Raw genomic sequence first — 12136 nt, 5'->3', positions numbered from 1 at the left:
GGCAGTGTCCATCACACAACATCTGGCAGCATTGCCAGGGCCCCTGGACATCTGTCTTCCATCCCATTCCCATCCTGGAACAAAGAGACACGGTCCTACCACCCCATGAATGTTGTCTACCACGTTCTTTTTCAGAGCGTACAAAGTTAAAGGACTGTGAGTACCCACTGATTTCCAGAATCCTGCATGGGCCCTGTGAGAAGATCGCCAGGATATTCCTGATGGAAGCTGACTTGGGCGAGGAGGTCCCCCACGATGTGAGTGGGGCTGAGGCATCCCGAGGCCTCTCCTGAGGGAGGGGCCGGGGGATGGCGTGGCAGACTCCTGTGACCTCGGGCAGAGCCCCCTTGGGCAGTGCTCCCGGGCCCCCCATGGCCATCACTAAGTCCATCCCGTCTTAACGGTTTCATCCGTCTTGTTGCCATCAGCCACCACCAGATCCATCAGCTGGCTCAGGGGAGAAAGAAGTTGGGTCTTAGAAAACCATGGCCTGGCCTTTTCCATTCTTTCCAGACAGGTGGAGTCTTTTCCTTCATTGGAGTGCATTTTGTTGTTATTTACATTAAAAAAAAACAACAAAAGCTCCTTACCTAGGGTCTGACTGCACCTTATGGAAAGGACCAAGTGTCTCAGGACATCTTGAGTCCTGACTAGGCAATGAGCACATTTCCAAACTCCACTACACAGAATAGGCCTATAGGGTGTGGACCTCCAGAAGAAGGCCTGTGACCCTGTGTCCCTGGGGCCATTTGCAGACTAGTGAGTTCATTCTATTGTTGGGAACGATGGCATTCCCACCGTCTCCACCCCCACCCCAGAGAACTCCCAGACTGACTCCCCTCGCTATTGAACGGTCTTCCTAAAACTCAGTTTAATCTTTCCTCCCAGGGATCACAGTGGCCTTAGGGATCAGAATGGGCTCCATCCTCCCATCCTGGTACACACAGAGCTGTGTCGGGGGGGTGGGAGGAAGACAGGCAGCCTCTTCCTTGGAGACAAGACCCTGCTGAATCGGCCACAAGGAAAAGAAAACACTTTTGGCCTCTAAGTTAAAGCACATTGTAATGTTCTTGGATTTTCTAGGTCGCTCAGTACATTAAGTTTGAAATGCCGGTGCTGGACAGTTTTGTTGAGAAATTAAAAGAAGAGGAGGAAAGAGAAATAAGCAAACTGACCGTGAAGTAAGCAGCCCTTGAATAGCCAGTCATGGGTCTGGAACATCAGGGCAAGGGTGCAGTCGGAGCACCAAGCCCGGGGCTGCGAGAGCTCTCCCTGCGGTTGTGCCAGGCGTCCTCACATAGTTCAGGGATGCCTCCCCCTGGCCCCTTGCTCCGTAGTGCCACCAGACTGGGGTGACAGCCTGCCAAAATGGGGGCCTGCAGCCCAGCCGGCCCATCGAGCCTCGGCAGCCCCACTGTCACAGGACAGACACAAGCTGCTGAAACTGGGCAGGAGACTCGGGCAGCAGCGTGGGCCGGCCCTGGCCCAGGGCTGTGTGTTCTGCGGGCGGCACTGCCCAGGAGGTGCCGCCGGGGGGCTGCCATGCACATTCAGCCTGGTCCGAAAAGTGCCGGTCCATGCTGGCGGGAGCGCCGAGCCTGCCCCAAAGCGGCGGTTATTGGGACTGCCTGTACCCCCTGATGGTTGCAAGCGCAGGGGACCAGTTCAGTGAGCAGGTGAGTGGGTGTCACCTGCTGGCTCCTGGAGCCTGGCTGTGTGAGGTCAGGTCACAAACCCCGATGGTCTGTGTCTCCCTCTGTGAGGGAAACTCGGTCCCAGAGTCCCTCTTAGGAAGGGAAGGAGGAAGGCCGCTCGCCGTGAGAGTCTGCGGTCAGGGGACTATGTAAATCCTGGCTTCTGGCTGAATGTCTCTTTAAAAGGCTTCTGTGTGTACAGTCAGGCCCTACTCAGGCAGTCAGCGGAGACCTCAGCAGAGGGAACCGTGTCACTGTAGCGAGGAGGGACCTGGGGGTCACTCGGTGCACAGAGAGGGAAGGGTGGCCCGAGGTGAGGACGGAGTCTACACCACGTGACTGTGGAGCCAGGGCTCGGACAAGGCTTCCTGACCCCCTCTGCTGCCCTGTCTAATCCAGCACACTCCTGTCTGTACCGGAGACTCTTTGGAATACAAGGAGCATTCTCCTGTAAAGCTCGACAGGGTCTGCAGCCCTGTTTAACTGCTCCTCGAAGCCAGTGGCCTCGCAGGATGTGGGTCCCGGCTCTTTCTTCGTTCCCCTTGGCAGAGGAGAGATGGTGGCCACTAAGCAGCCGGTCGGGAGCCGTGGGTCTCCAGGCCCAGCACCTCTGGGCTCCTCTGCTGTGCTCCTTGCTCCCTGTCCCCTCTGGTACCAGTGAATCCTCTCGGCTGTGTCTCCCTCCAGGTTCCAAGCCCTGCGTCTGACAATGTTGCAGCGCCTGGAGCAGCTGGTGGAAGCCAAGTAGCCCAGCAGCACCTGCCCCTTCCGAAGCCCCCAGCAGCCACTGCACACTGACAGCCAGCGGCCAGGTCCCGCTTGGCCACACAGATTGGCCGCACGGCCGAGGGATCTGGCGTCTGTGCCCCTGCCTGTCCACCCGCCAGGCAGCCTGAGTCCCACGGCCCTGGCGCGTGGCTCCAAGCTGAGCACTCACGGGGCCCAGTCCTAAGCCTGAGGACCCAGGAGCTTGCTGGGTGGAGTCTGCATGTGAGATGGGCCTGGGCTGCAAGCAGCCCTGGAGCTGTGACATGAGCCGAGTTAAGGAACTAGACAGCATGGCCGGCCCTGTTTATGCCACACCTCTCCAACTCAGGGGAGCAGAACAGTCTTGCTTCTAGAGTGCGGGCTCCACCTGCTTCCCCAGTGCCTGGCCCAGAATTACTGCAGAACCGCAAGCCATTATCCTCATCAAACACGTGAGCCCCTAGACCCTGTCCACCCTCGCCTCATGCCGCCGCTCAGAAACTCTGCTGGGAAGAGCAGGAACTGCCAGCGGGTATGGGATGTGCAGTGCTCCCAGCTGTCACTTCACTGTGGCGTACCAGGTAGCGCCTCTGATGTCGCTCCATGAGCCTCGCATAGCTCAGTGCCCTGCTGGCAGAGGTCAGACCAAGAATAAGAGCACCAGCAGCCCATCTCTCAGCGGCACTCACTCTGAACTTCCCCGGCAGCACCTGAAGGGACTCTTATAAGGTTTCACATTGAGGAGGTGACCCACATGAGCCTGAAAGGATGCCTGCAGGGTGGGTGAGAGGCCAGGAGCTGTCTAGGGACTGCCGGCAGTGGCTTGGGAAGGCCACGCCTCGCCCGTCACTGCGCTCCTCGGACACTTGTGTGCCTCCTGCCCTCTCTGGGTGTGCGTCAGTACTTCCCATCAAAGGCCACCACCGGGAAAAACTGTTTGAGGAGAAAGGGCTTGGAATCCCCTGGGGCCAAATCAGAACAATTTGGGTCTGTCAGTTGATGGAAAAATTCTAGAATGAATAAGAAGGCCTTTGCAAGAATTATGCAACAGTTTACAGCAGTCATGTGAGATGTTTGTACAAAACAGAGCAAATGAGACCAGATTCTCCCCATGGGGCCCATGGATTGTGGATTTAAAGGGAAAAACTATAAAGTCTCCTGAAGCCAGAAAGTCAGCATGAGTGAGACTCCAACTCTGCCTCAATCAGCAGCTCCTCATCGGTGCCCATAAAGAGCAGAGCGTGGGAGCAGCTACGCCATTCGAGCCCACTGTTCAGGGTGAGCCCCACACCAGGACTGCCCCCACCTGGCGCCCTGCTCCTAGAGGCAGGCGCAGAGATGCCCCCGGGAGGCCGCCGCCGTTCCCGTCTCCTTTGTCCGCAGGGTTTCCTAGGTTCTCAATAAAGGTGTTGCCACGTGCAACCAAAGGAGTTAGGTCCACGCTTTTTTTTTTCACTTGTGTGTGTCCACCCTGACCTCTGCTCTGACCTTTGAAACTCCTGTCCTGTGGGACGTGTCACCAAGTTCGGTAGAGGAGCTAACGCTGAGCACAGCCTACCGCTTTTGACCCTGACATGATTCCTTCCTTTCCAGGCGCATCCTTGGGACTGGTGTGGGGCCTGAGGACGGCGACAGCCGTAGGGCTCAGAGGAGGAGGTCTGTGGGCAGCCTGGACAGTAAGCGTCCGGGTCGCCCCGAATTGCAGAGTTCCAGCATCAGGGACACCTCGGAATCTTCCGGGGCTCAGGGGGATGCAGCAGGGTCTAGGAGATGGTAGAGAGCTGGTCAAACGGGGTTCCCCAGTAAAATAGTGAGATAGCTACCCAAAAGGCTTCCCTGGTGGCTCAGACAATAAAGAGTCTGCCTGCCGTGCAGGAGACCTGGGTTCAGTCCTTGGGTTGGGAAGATCCCCTGGAGAAGGAAATGGCAACCCACTCTAATATTCTTGCCTAGAAAATCCCATGGACGGAGCAGCCTGGCGGGCTACAGTCCATGGGTCACAAGAGTCGGACATGATGGGTAAAACCACCACCGGCTTCCCAGACCATATTTATACATGCAGGTCAAGGACCACAGCTGACCATCGTTCAGCAGTAACCGAGGGACAACTGCCTTGTGCCAGACCTGAGCTCAGCTCCAGAGGGACAAAGACAGTCCTGCTGCAGCCTGCATTCAGAGGCCTCCTAACTGGGAGACCAGGCCACACACCCTGCAGGGCCAGGGGATGTGCAGAGCAGAGAGATGGTGAAGCTCCCTGGAAGGAAGCCCAAGGCTGAGCCCCACTGGCCTAAGACAGCGTGTGAGACATTCCAGCCTGAAGACGCCCGCTAACCTTGCAGCAGACAGGGCCTGACACATGAAAAGCCATCAGATGAAGAAACCCTCTGTCAACATTCCCCAGTTTTGTTTTGGGGGGTTGGTTGGTTGGTTTTGTTTTTCCTTTTCAGCTGTTACAATATTACTTCATTTAAAGCCTGTCTTGATAAGGGCCACTTGTGAAATAGAAAAGTTAGCGAAACTAACTTCTGAACAGCATAGCTAAGACATCTCTAACAAGGGGAAAGGTATAGTCATACCTCAGAGACACTGCAGATTCGGTCCCAGAGCACTGCAATAAGGCAAATGCCATGATAAAGTGAGCCACAGATTGGTTTCCCACTGCGTATCGAAGTTATGTTTAAGCCCTCCTGTCACCTGTGAAGCGTGCAATAGCGTCATGTCCAAAAAACAAAGCACGTACCTTAATTTTAAAATACTTCATTGCTAAGCAGTGCTAACCATTCTCAGAGCCTTTGGCATAATCTTTTGCAACAGTGACGTTAAAGATTATTGATCATAGATCACTGTTATAATAATGACAGGCTTGAAAATTGCTATATCAACTGAAAAAAACAGCCTAAAATTTGCGAGTTTTTCTTAGTTAGAGGATAATTACAATATTGTGATGATTTTTGCCATACATCAAAATGAATTGGCATTGGTTGACATATGTCCCCTCTCTCTTGAACCCCCTTCCTGAGTTATGTTTTATTTGGGGAGCTTACTGAGGACCAAACCCCATGGGAGAGCCTGTTGGACAGCTCTGAAGGACTGTTCCAGAGAGTTAAGGGAGGAGACAAGATATGAAGTTTTTGCTTAAAAACAGAACAAAAAAACGTGATCAAACATCAAACGATTAATGCTAATCACAAAAAAGCAGACATCCCAAGTTAATGATTTTACTGCCGTCTGTGTATGGAAGACACTAGAGTCTGGGTTCATTAAAATTACTCCTTAGATATGCATCTTAACTGTGGAGGGCCAGTATCCTGTTTTTCTCTCTCCTGACTTCCCCTCGGGGTGCACCTTTGGAGCAGCTGCAGTGACTGATGGCTTGATAGCAGGCAACATTTCTTGTTTACAGAAATGGCTGGCAACATGCAACAGTTTTTTGTCCGCAGTGAGAATTGCCAAAATATGACACAGAGATATGAATTAAGCAAAGTGAAGTCGCCCAGTCGTGTCCGACTCTTTGGGACCCCATGGACTGCAGCCTACCAGGCTCCTCTGTCCGTGGGATTTTCCAGGCAATAGTACTGGAGTGGATTGCCATTTCCTTCTCCAGGGGATCTTCCCCACCCATTGTAGACAGACGGTTCACCGTCTGAGCCACCAGGGAACTGAGCAAAGGCTATTGGGAAAATGGCACCAATGGACATTCAATGCAAGGTTGCCACAAACCTTCAATTTAAGAAAAATGCAGCGTCTGCAAAGAACAACAGAGCAAAGTACGCCTAGACACGTCTACAACCATCTGAGGGTTACAAAGCTTTCTCTCAACGATGCTTGCTTTCCAGAGGCAATTTGAAGAGATGCTAACTCAGCTCACCAGGACACCACAATTTCAGACTTTCTCCCAGGCTCTGCGGTTTCCTGCTGGTCTATGTGGCAGTTCCATGTGCCTCTCTCCATAGAGCTTTTAGAGAGTTTGCCATACCTTGCTTCACTCACTAGAACTCAGGTAGAAAATGTATACACAGGTGGAGTGGAGATTGCAGTGATAAGTGTCCTCTCCTAGATCAGGACAGTCTTCCCAGGTCAGACTTCAGGAACCAGGGCAAATAATAAACGCAAGATAAAATCAACATGATTGCAAAAGATCTGAACTCAGGAAAAACAGGGTAATTTGCCCAGAGCAAATGAGCAGAAGGAAAAAAAAAAAAAAGGCTTGTTTTTCCTGTGGTGATAGCCATTTGCTACCAGTTTAGATTGTTTACCAGAAGATGGATTAAAGACCTTCCCACTGTTAAAACAGAGCCATTGGTTCACCAAGGACACACCTGGCCCCTTAGTCCTAGGGAAACAAAGCACGAGGCTTACCCTGTCAGATCAGGCGATTGTGGAGAAGCTAGCAATACGCAATGTGCCCGTGTGGGCAGGATCCAGGTGCCCGCAGCTGCAGGCAGCAGTGGGCTATGTTTGTCAGGCGCCCTGCTCCTCCCTCCCAGGATAGGCGGTCAGACTCAAGCCTTTCCAGATGTAAAAACAGCAAGTGCACACGCTGTCTTCATGTCCCAGGAGCTGTGGTTATCTGGGAGCAAGCCAGCTGCTGATCTGCCCTTGGACTCTGCTCCCTCCCAGCTGGCCTTTTAACAGAGATGTTTTCTGCAAACTCAGGAATGGGAATTCCCAGAGAACCCAAAGGAAACAAAGCAAAGCCTCAGGCTTGGAGGGCAGAACCATTGTTCAGGGGCCCTTCGTGGGAGAGAGACGGCCCCTGTCCCCGCGCTTGGTCGCTGGGCCACACGTGTGACTGGCCTCCTTTGCAGTGTTGCCAAAGTAGACCCCAGGCAGCAGCGCTCCCTGCTGAGGCAGTGCCTTCTGGTGTGTGTCTCTGTCTGCAAGCGAGTTGGGGTGCAAGGGACGAAACTAGAGTAGAAAGAAGCTGTCTTGCCAAGACGGTTCTGTCTGTAACACAACTCTGTATCGCAATTACACTCAAAAAAAAAAATACTGTTCTCAGCCCAGAAGCCTCTTCTTCCTAGAATGAGCCCTTTAGACACAACTGGGCCCAGGGACACTCTGGCCCCTGCTGTGAGCAGTTTCCCGAAGAAGCCCTAACCGTTCAGAGAGCTGGCCTGTCTTGACCCAATTTTCTCAGAAAGATGTGCTGTTAGGAGAACACAGCCCATCTCTGCGGCCCTGACCGTACAGTCCTCCCTCTCCCTTCCGCCCGCCTTTTCCTTTCTGCTTTGTAAACATCTGGGCTTTCCTTGCGGCTCAGCTGGTAAGGAATCTGCCTGCAGTGCAGGGTACCTGGGTTCGATCTCTGGGTTGGGAAGATCCCCTGGATCTGTGAATATTTACACTGGATCTGTAAATATCCAGTGTGACCAATTTCAGTCATTTACTCTGTTTAAAAGTAACCTGGACTTCTATTTGACAGATACTGCTAGGTAGAGGCGAAGGGCATGGGCTCTGAGGCCAAACTGTCTGCCACTTATGAACATGTGGCCTTAGGCAAGCTACATGCCTCCATTTTCTCATTGTTACAGGATTCTAACAATTCTTATCTCTTAAGGTTGTGGAAGGTATATGAGCTTTGCTGTAGTAACAAATAACAATAAAAATTGTGGTTACAACAAGAGCGTTTTATTTCTCTGGCCTGTTACATGTGACTGCAGGTGGCTGCAAGTGGGCTCGTGTGGCTCCACTCCACACGTCTTCTCATCCTGGAGCAGCCACTACTTGGGACATGTTATTCTTGAGGCAGAGGGAAGCAAGAGTGGTGGCGGAAACACAGTGACCCAAGCGGCTTCTGGAATGGGCTGTACGCTGCATCCACACACGAGCAGCTGGCCAGTGCTACTCATATAAAGTTAATATCAGTGGAATGGACAGTCATTCACTAGGAGACAATGAAAGCCACACAGCCTTAAGCAGGGATGTAGAACTCAAGAAGGGGGAGCAAATGCTCAGGAACAGTCAGAGCACAGGAATACTGAATGAGGCACTGCCAGCGCTTCCAACAGTACCCGGAACCTAGAAGCACTCAGTAGGTGTCAGCTATTGTCACACTGACAGGCTGAGGGCGGAAAGCCTGGCCTGCTTTCTCTCTCTTCTTCCTTTTCTTCTCTACTCCGCCCCACCTCTCCACCCCATATCCTCTTCTCTCTCTCTCTCTCTCTCTCTCTCTCTCTCTCTCTCTCTCTCTCGCCGCTCTCCATCCTCCCCCCCTACTCTGTTCACTCTTGGCCACAGCCCTTTACCTCCTGACTTCTCCTCTCCTTTTTAAGATCCAGCTTTCTTCATCCAGTTCCCTACCCCTCCCATCCGCACATCTCTGGGCCTCCTGTAGCTGGCCCAGCTGTTTTTAGGTACAGGCAGAAGGGATAATCCCCCTTTACGAGGGATGCGTAGTTTTAACTGGGCTTCCCAGGCAGCTCAGATGGTAAAGAATCCGCCTGCAACGAAGGAGGCCTGGGTCCGATCCCTGGGTTGAGAAGATCCCTGGAGAAGGACATGGCAGCTCACTCCAGGATTCCTGCCTGGAGAGTCCCATGGACAGAGGAGCCTGGCAGGATACGGTCCACGGAGTCGCAGAAGAGTCGGACACGACTGAGTGAGTAATGTCTCTCTTACCAGAAAAATTTTTTGAATAAATTTTTACTATTTTGATGCACATAGAGCAAACAGTCCAAGCAGGTCACTTTTGTTCTTGAAACTTTACCGAAACTATCTTTGTGCACTGTCCCATACCCCCACCCCCACCCAGCCACCAGAATCCACCACTTGTAGTAATAAGTTAATAGTAAAATAACAATGGCTGGCATGCTCCAGTCCATGGGGTCACAAAGAGTCGGACACAACTTCGCAACGGAACAACAACAAACCATGCCTCATATTTCCTATGTGTTAGGCATTGTGCTAAGTGCCTTACATTACCTTATTTAATCATTAACAGTCTGGCTATCATCTAGATTACCGAGTTGACAGTCCCTGTCCAGGACAGTTTCATGCTTTGCCATCTGCAGAGCAGAAGGCTCCATCTTGAGATCTGAACCTTGGATCTAGTCTTGCTTCTGCCATCAACCAACTAAGTATTCCAGGCAAGTTTCCCTCTTAGCCTTATCTTATTGCTCTTTAAGACAGATACTAGGATCCCTGCTTCATGAGACTATAGTAAAGATGAATGACCAGAGAACGGATGTAAAAGCACTTTGTGAAAAATGAGAAATCTTATAAATTCACTCATTCAACAAATACTTGCTGAGTGCCTGCTACCTTCTGAGCACTGTTCTGAGCACCACAGATATGACAAAGAACAGGAGATAGATCATGACAGCTTTGGTACCCCTGTGAAGTCATGAGCTCTTGTTCTAGAAAAATGGGGAGCTTTTGCTCTAAGAGCAGTCTTTCGAGAATTTAGGAAGCCTTTGGAGGACTTTGAACAAAGTGAATGCCGTAATCTAAGCTGTTTTCCCGAGGACCACCCTGGGGCTGTGAGTAGGCGTAGGAAGACCAGAGAGGAAGCCGACGCGGTAATCCAGATAAGAGGCGATAGCAGCCTGGTGGCATTGATGGCAGTGGAGGTGCTGAACGGGGCTCAATTCTGGATATGGTTTGCAGACAGGATGCAGGCCAGGAAGCAACAGTTAGAACTGGACGTGGAACAACAGACTGGTTCCAAATAGGAAAAGGAGTATGTCAAGGCTGTATATTGTCACCCTGCTTATTTAACTTATATGCAGAGTATATCCTGAGAAACGCTGGACTGGAAGAAACACAAGCTGGAATCAAGATTGCCGGGAGAAATATCAAGAACCTCAGATATGCAGATGACACCACCCTTATGGCAGAAAGTGAAGAGGAACTAAAAAGCCTCTTGATGAAAGTAAAAGAGGAGAGTGAAAAAGTTGGCTTAAAGCTCAACATTCAGAAAACGAAGATCATGGCATCCGGTCCCATCACTTCATGGAAAATAGATGGGGAAACAGTGGAAACAGTGGCAGACTTTATTTTGGGGGGCTCCAAAATCACTGCAAATGGTGATTGCAGCCGTGAAATTAAAAGACGCTTACTCCTTGGAAGGAAAGTTATGAGCAACCTAGATAGTATATTCAAAAGCAGAGACATTACTTTGCCAACTAAGGTCTGTCTAGTCAAGGCTATGGTTTTTCCTGTGGTCATGTATGGATGTGAGAGTTGGACTGTGAAGAAGGCTGAGCGCCGAAGAATTGATGCTTTTGAACTGTGGTGTTGGAGAAGACTCTTGAGAGTCCCTTGGACTGCAAGGAGATCCAACCAGTCCATTCTGAAGGAGATCAGCCCTGGGATTTCTTTGGAAGGCATGATGCTGAAGCTGAAACTCCAGTACTTTGGCCACCTCATGCGAAGAGTTGACTCATTGGAAAAGACTCTGATGCTGGGAGGGATTGGGGGCAGGAGAAGAAGGGGACGACTGAGGATGAGATGGCTGGATGGCATCACTGACTCAATGGACATGAATGTGAGTGAACTCTGGGAGTTGGTGATGGACAGGGAGGCCTGGTGTGATGCGATTCATGGGGTTGCAAAGAGTTGGACACAACTGAGCGGCTGAACTGAACTGAACTGAACTTTGCAGACAGGAGGTAATAGAGCTTGGTGGAGCTAATAGCAGGAGGTGATGAAAGTGGTTCAATTCAGGATATATTCTGAAGATCGAGCCAACAGAATTATAGATGGCTTGGAACTGGGTTTGGGGTAAAAAAAGAGACAACAGTGACATCAGGATTTTTGACCTGAGCAACTGGAAAGTTGGAATTGCCATCAACTGTCAGGATGAAGACTGCTGAATTAACATGTTTGGTGAATATAGTAAGTTCATCTGGTGGGCACTGAATAACTGTATATACAAATCTAGAGCTCAGTAATACTTGCATCCCAACTTCAGACTGGAATTACCAGTTCAAGAGTGTTCAGCACATACAGATAGTATCTGAAGCCATCAGATTGGAGGCGTTCTGTAGGCAAAGTAGGGCCCAGGAAGAAGAGGAGGGATCAGGTGACCCCGCACAGACTAGGTGGGAAAAGAAGGTGATTGGCTCCAAGAAATTAAAACCAGGAGACGTCATTAGGAAAGAAAAACAGGTGGTGTGTTGAAAATCACGAGACTTGGAGCGGAAAAGACACATTCCGATATGCAGCGGTCCACTAACACAGTCTGACCTTGAGCAAACTGCTACTCTAAGCCTTGGTTTCCTTAGCTGTAAAATGAGAATGATCAATTAACACGACACTGTAAAGCAACTACGTGTGTGTGCTTCGTCTCTCAGTCGTTTCCGTATTTCTTCGTGGACAGTAGTCCGCCAGGCTCCTCTGTCCCTGGGATTTTGCAAGCAAGAATACTGAAGTGGGTTGCCATTTTCTCATCCAGGGGGATCTTCCCGACCCAGGGATTGAACCCACATCTCTTATGTCTCCTGCTTTGCAGGCGGATTCTTTACCCGCTGAACCATCAGGGAAGCCTCCAAAAAAGCAAGTATACTCCAATAAAAAACATTTAAGAAAAAAAAATTTAAAAAGAGTATGATCGTTCCCATTTTGTAGGGGCTTTTTGGTATAATTAAATAAGTATCAGGACTCAAAAGCTATCAGGAATGGTTTAGGCTCTCCAGAAGCACCTCCATATAATCAGTAATTAATACTTGTACAATGGAGTCTCGGGGTCGAAC

At 50.7% G+C, this 12136-nt stretch overlaps 1 protein-coding gene across 4 annotated transcripts in view; it reads left to right on the top strand.

The window, feature by feature from the left end:
• The window catches only part of RASSF4 (Ras association domain family member 4), a 35428-nt gene extending 31557 nt beyond the window's left edge, over positions 1 to 3871 (top strand). For 2 of the 4 annotated variants that reach the window (XM_069572329.1, XM_069572330.1), the window contains exons 9-11: positions 136 to 257; positions 1084 to 1181; positions 2382 to 3871. In XM_069572329.1, the coding sequence (XP_069428430.1) occupies positions 136 to 257; positions 1084 to 1181; positions 2382 to 2442 (281 nt within the window). In that variant the 3' untranslated portion in view covers positions 2443 to 3871. The remainder of the gene's footprint in view (positions 1 to 135; positions 258 to 1083; positions 1182 to 2381) is intronic. The other 2 variants (XM_069572331.1, XM_069572332.1) reach the window with 1 other exon arrangement.
• Positions 3872 to 12136: the final 8265 nt, after the last annotated feature.

Source organism: Ovis canadensis, chromosome 25, assembly GCF_042477335.2.
Source record: "Ovis canadensis isolate MfBH-ARS-UI-01 breed Bighorn chromosome 25, ARS-UI_OviCan_v2, whole genome shotgun sequence".
NCBI classification, from domain to species: Eukaryota; Metazoa; Chordata; class Mammalia; order Artiodactyla; family Bovidae; genus Ovis; species Ovis canadensis.
This window is presented reverse-complemented; position numbering and strand designations above follow the sequence as displayed.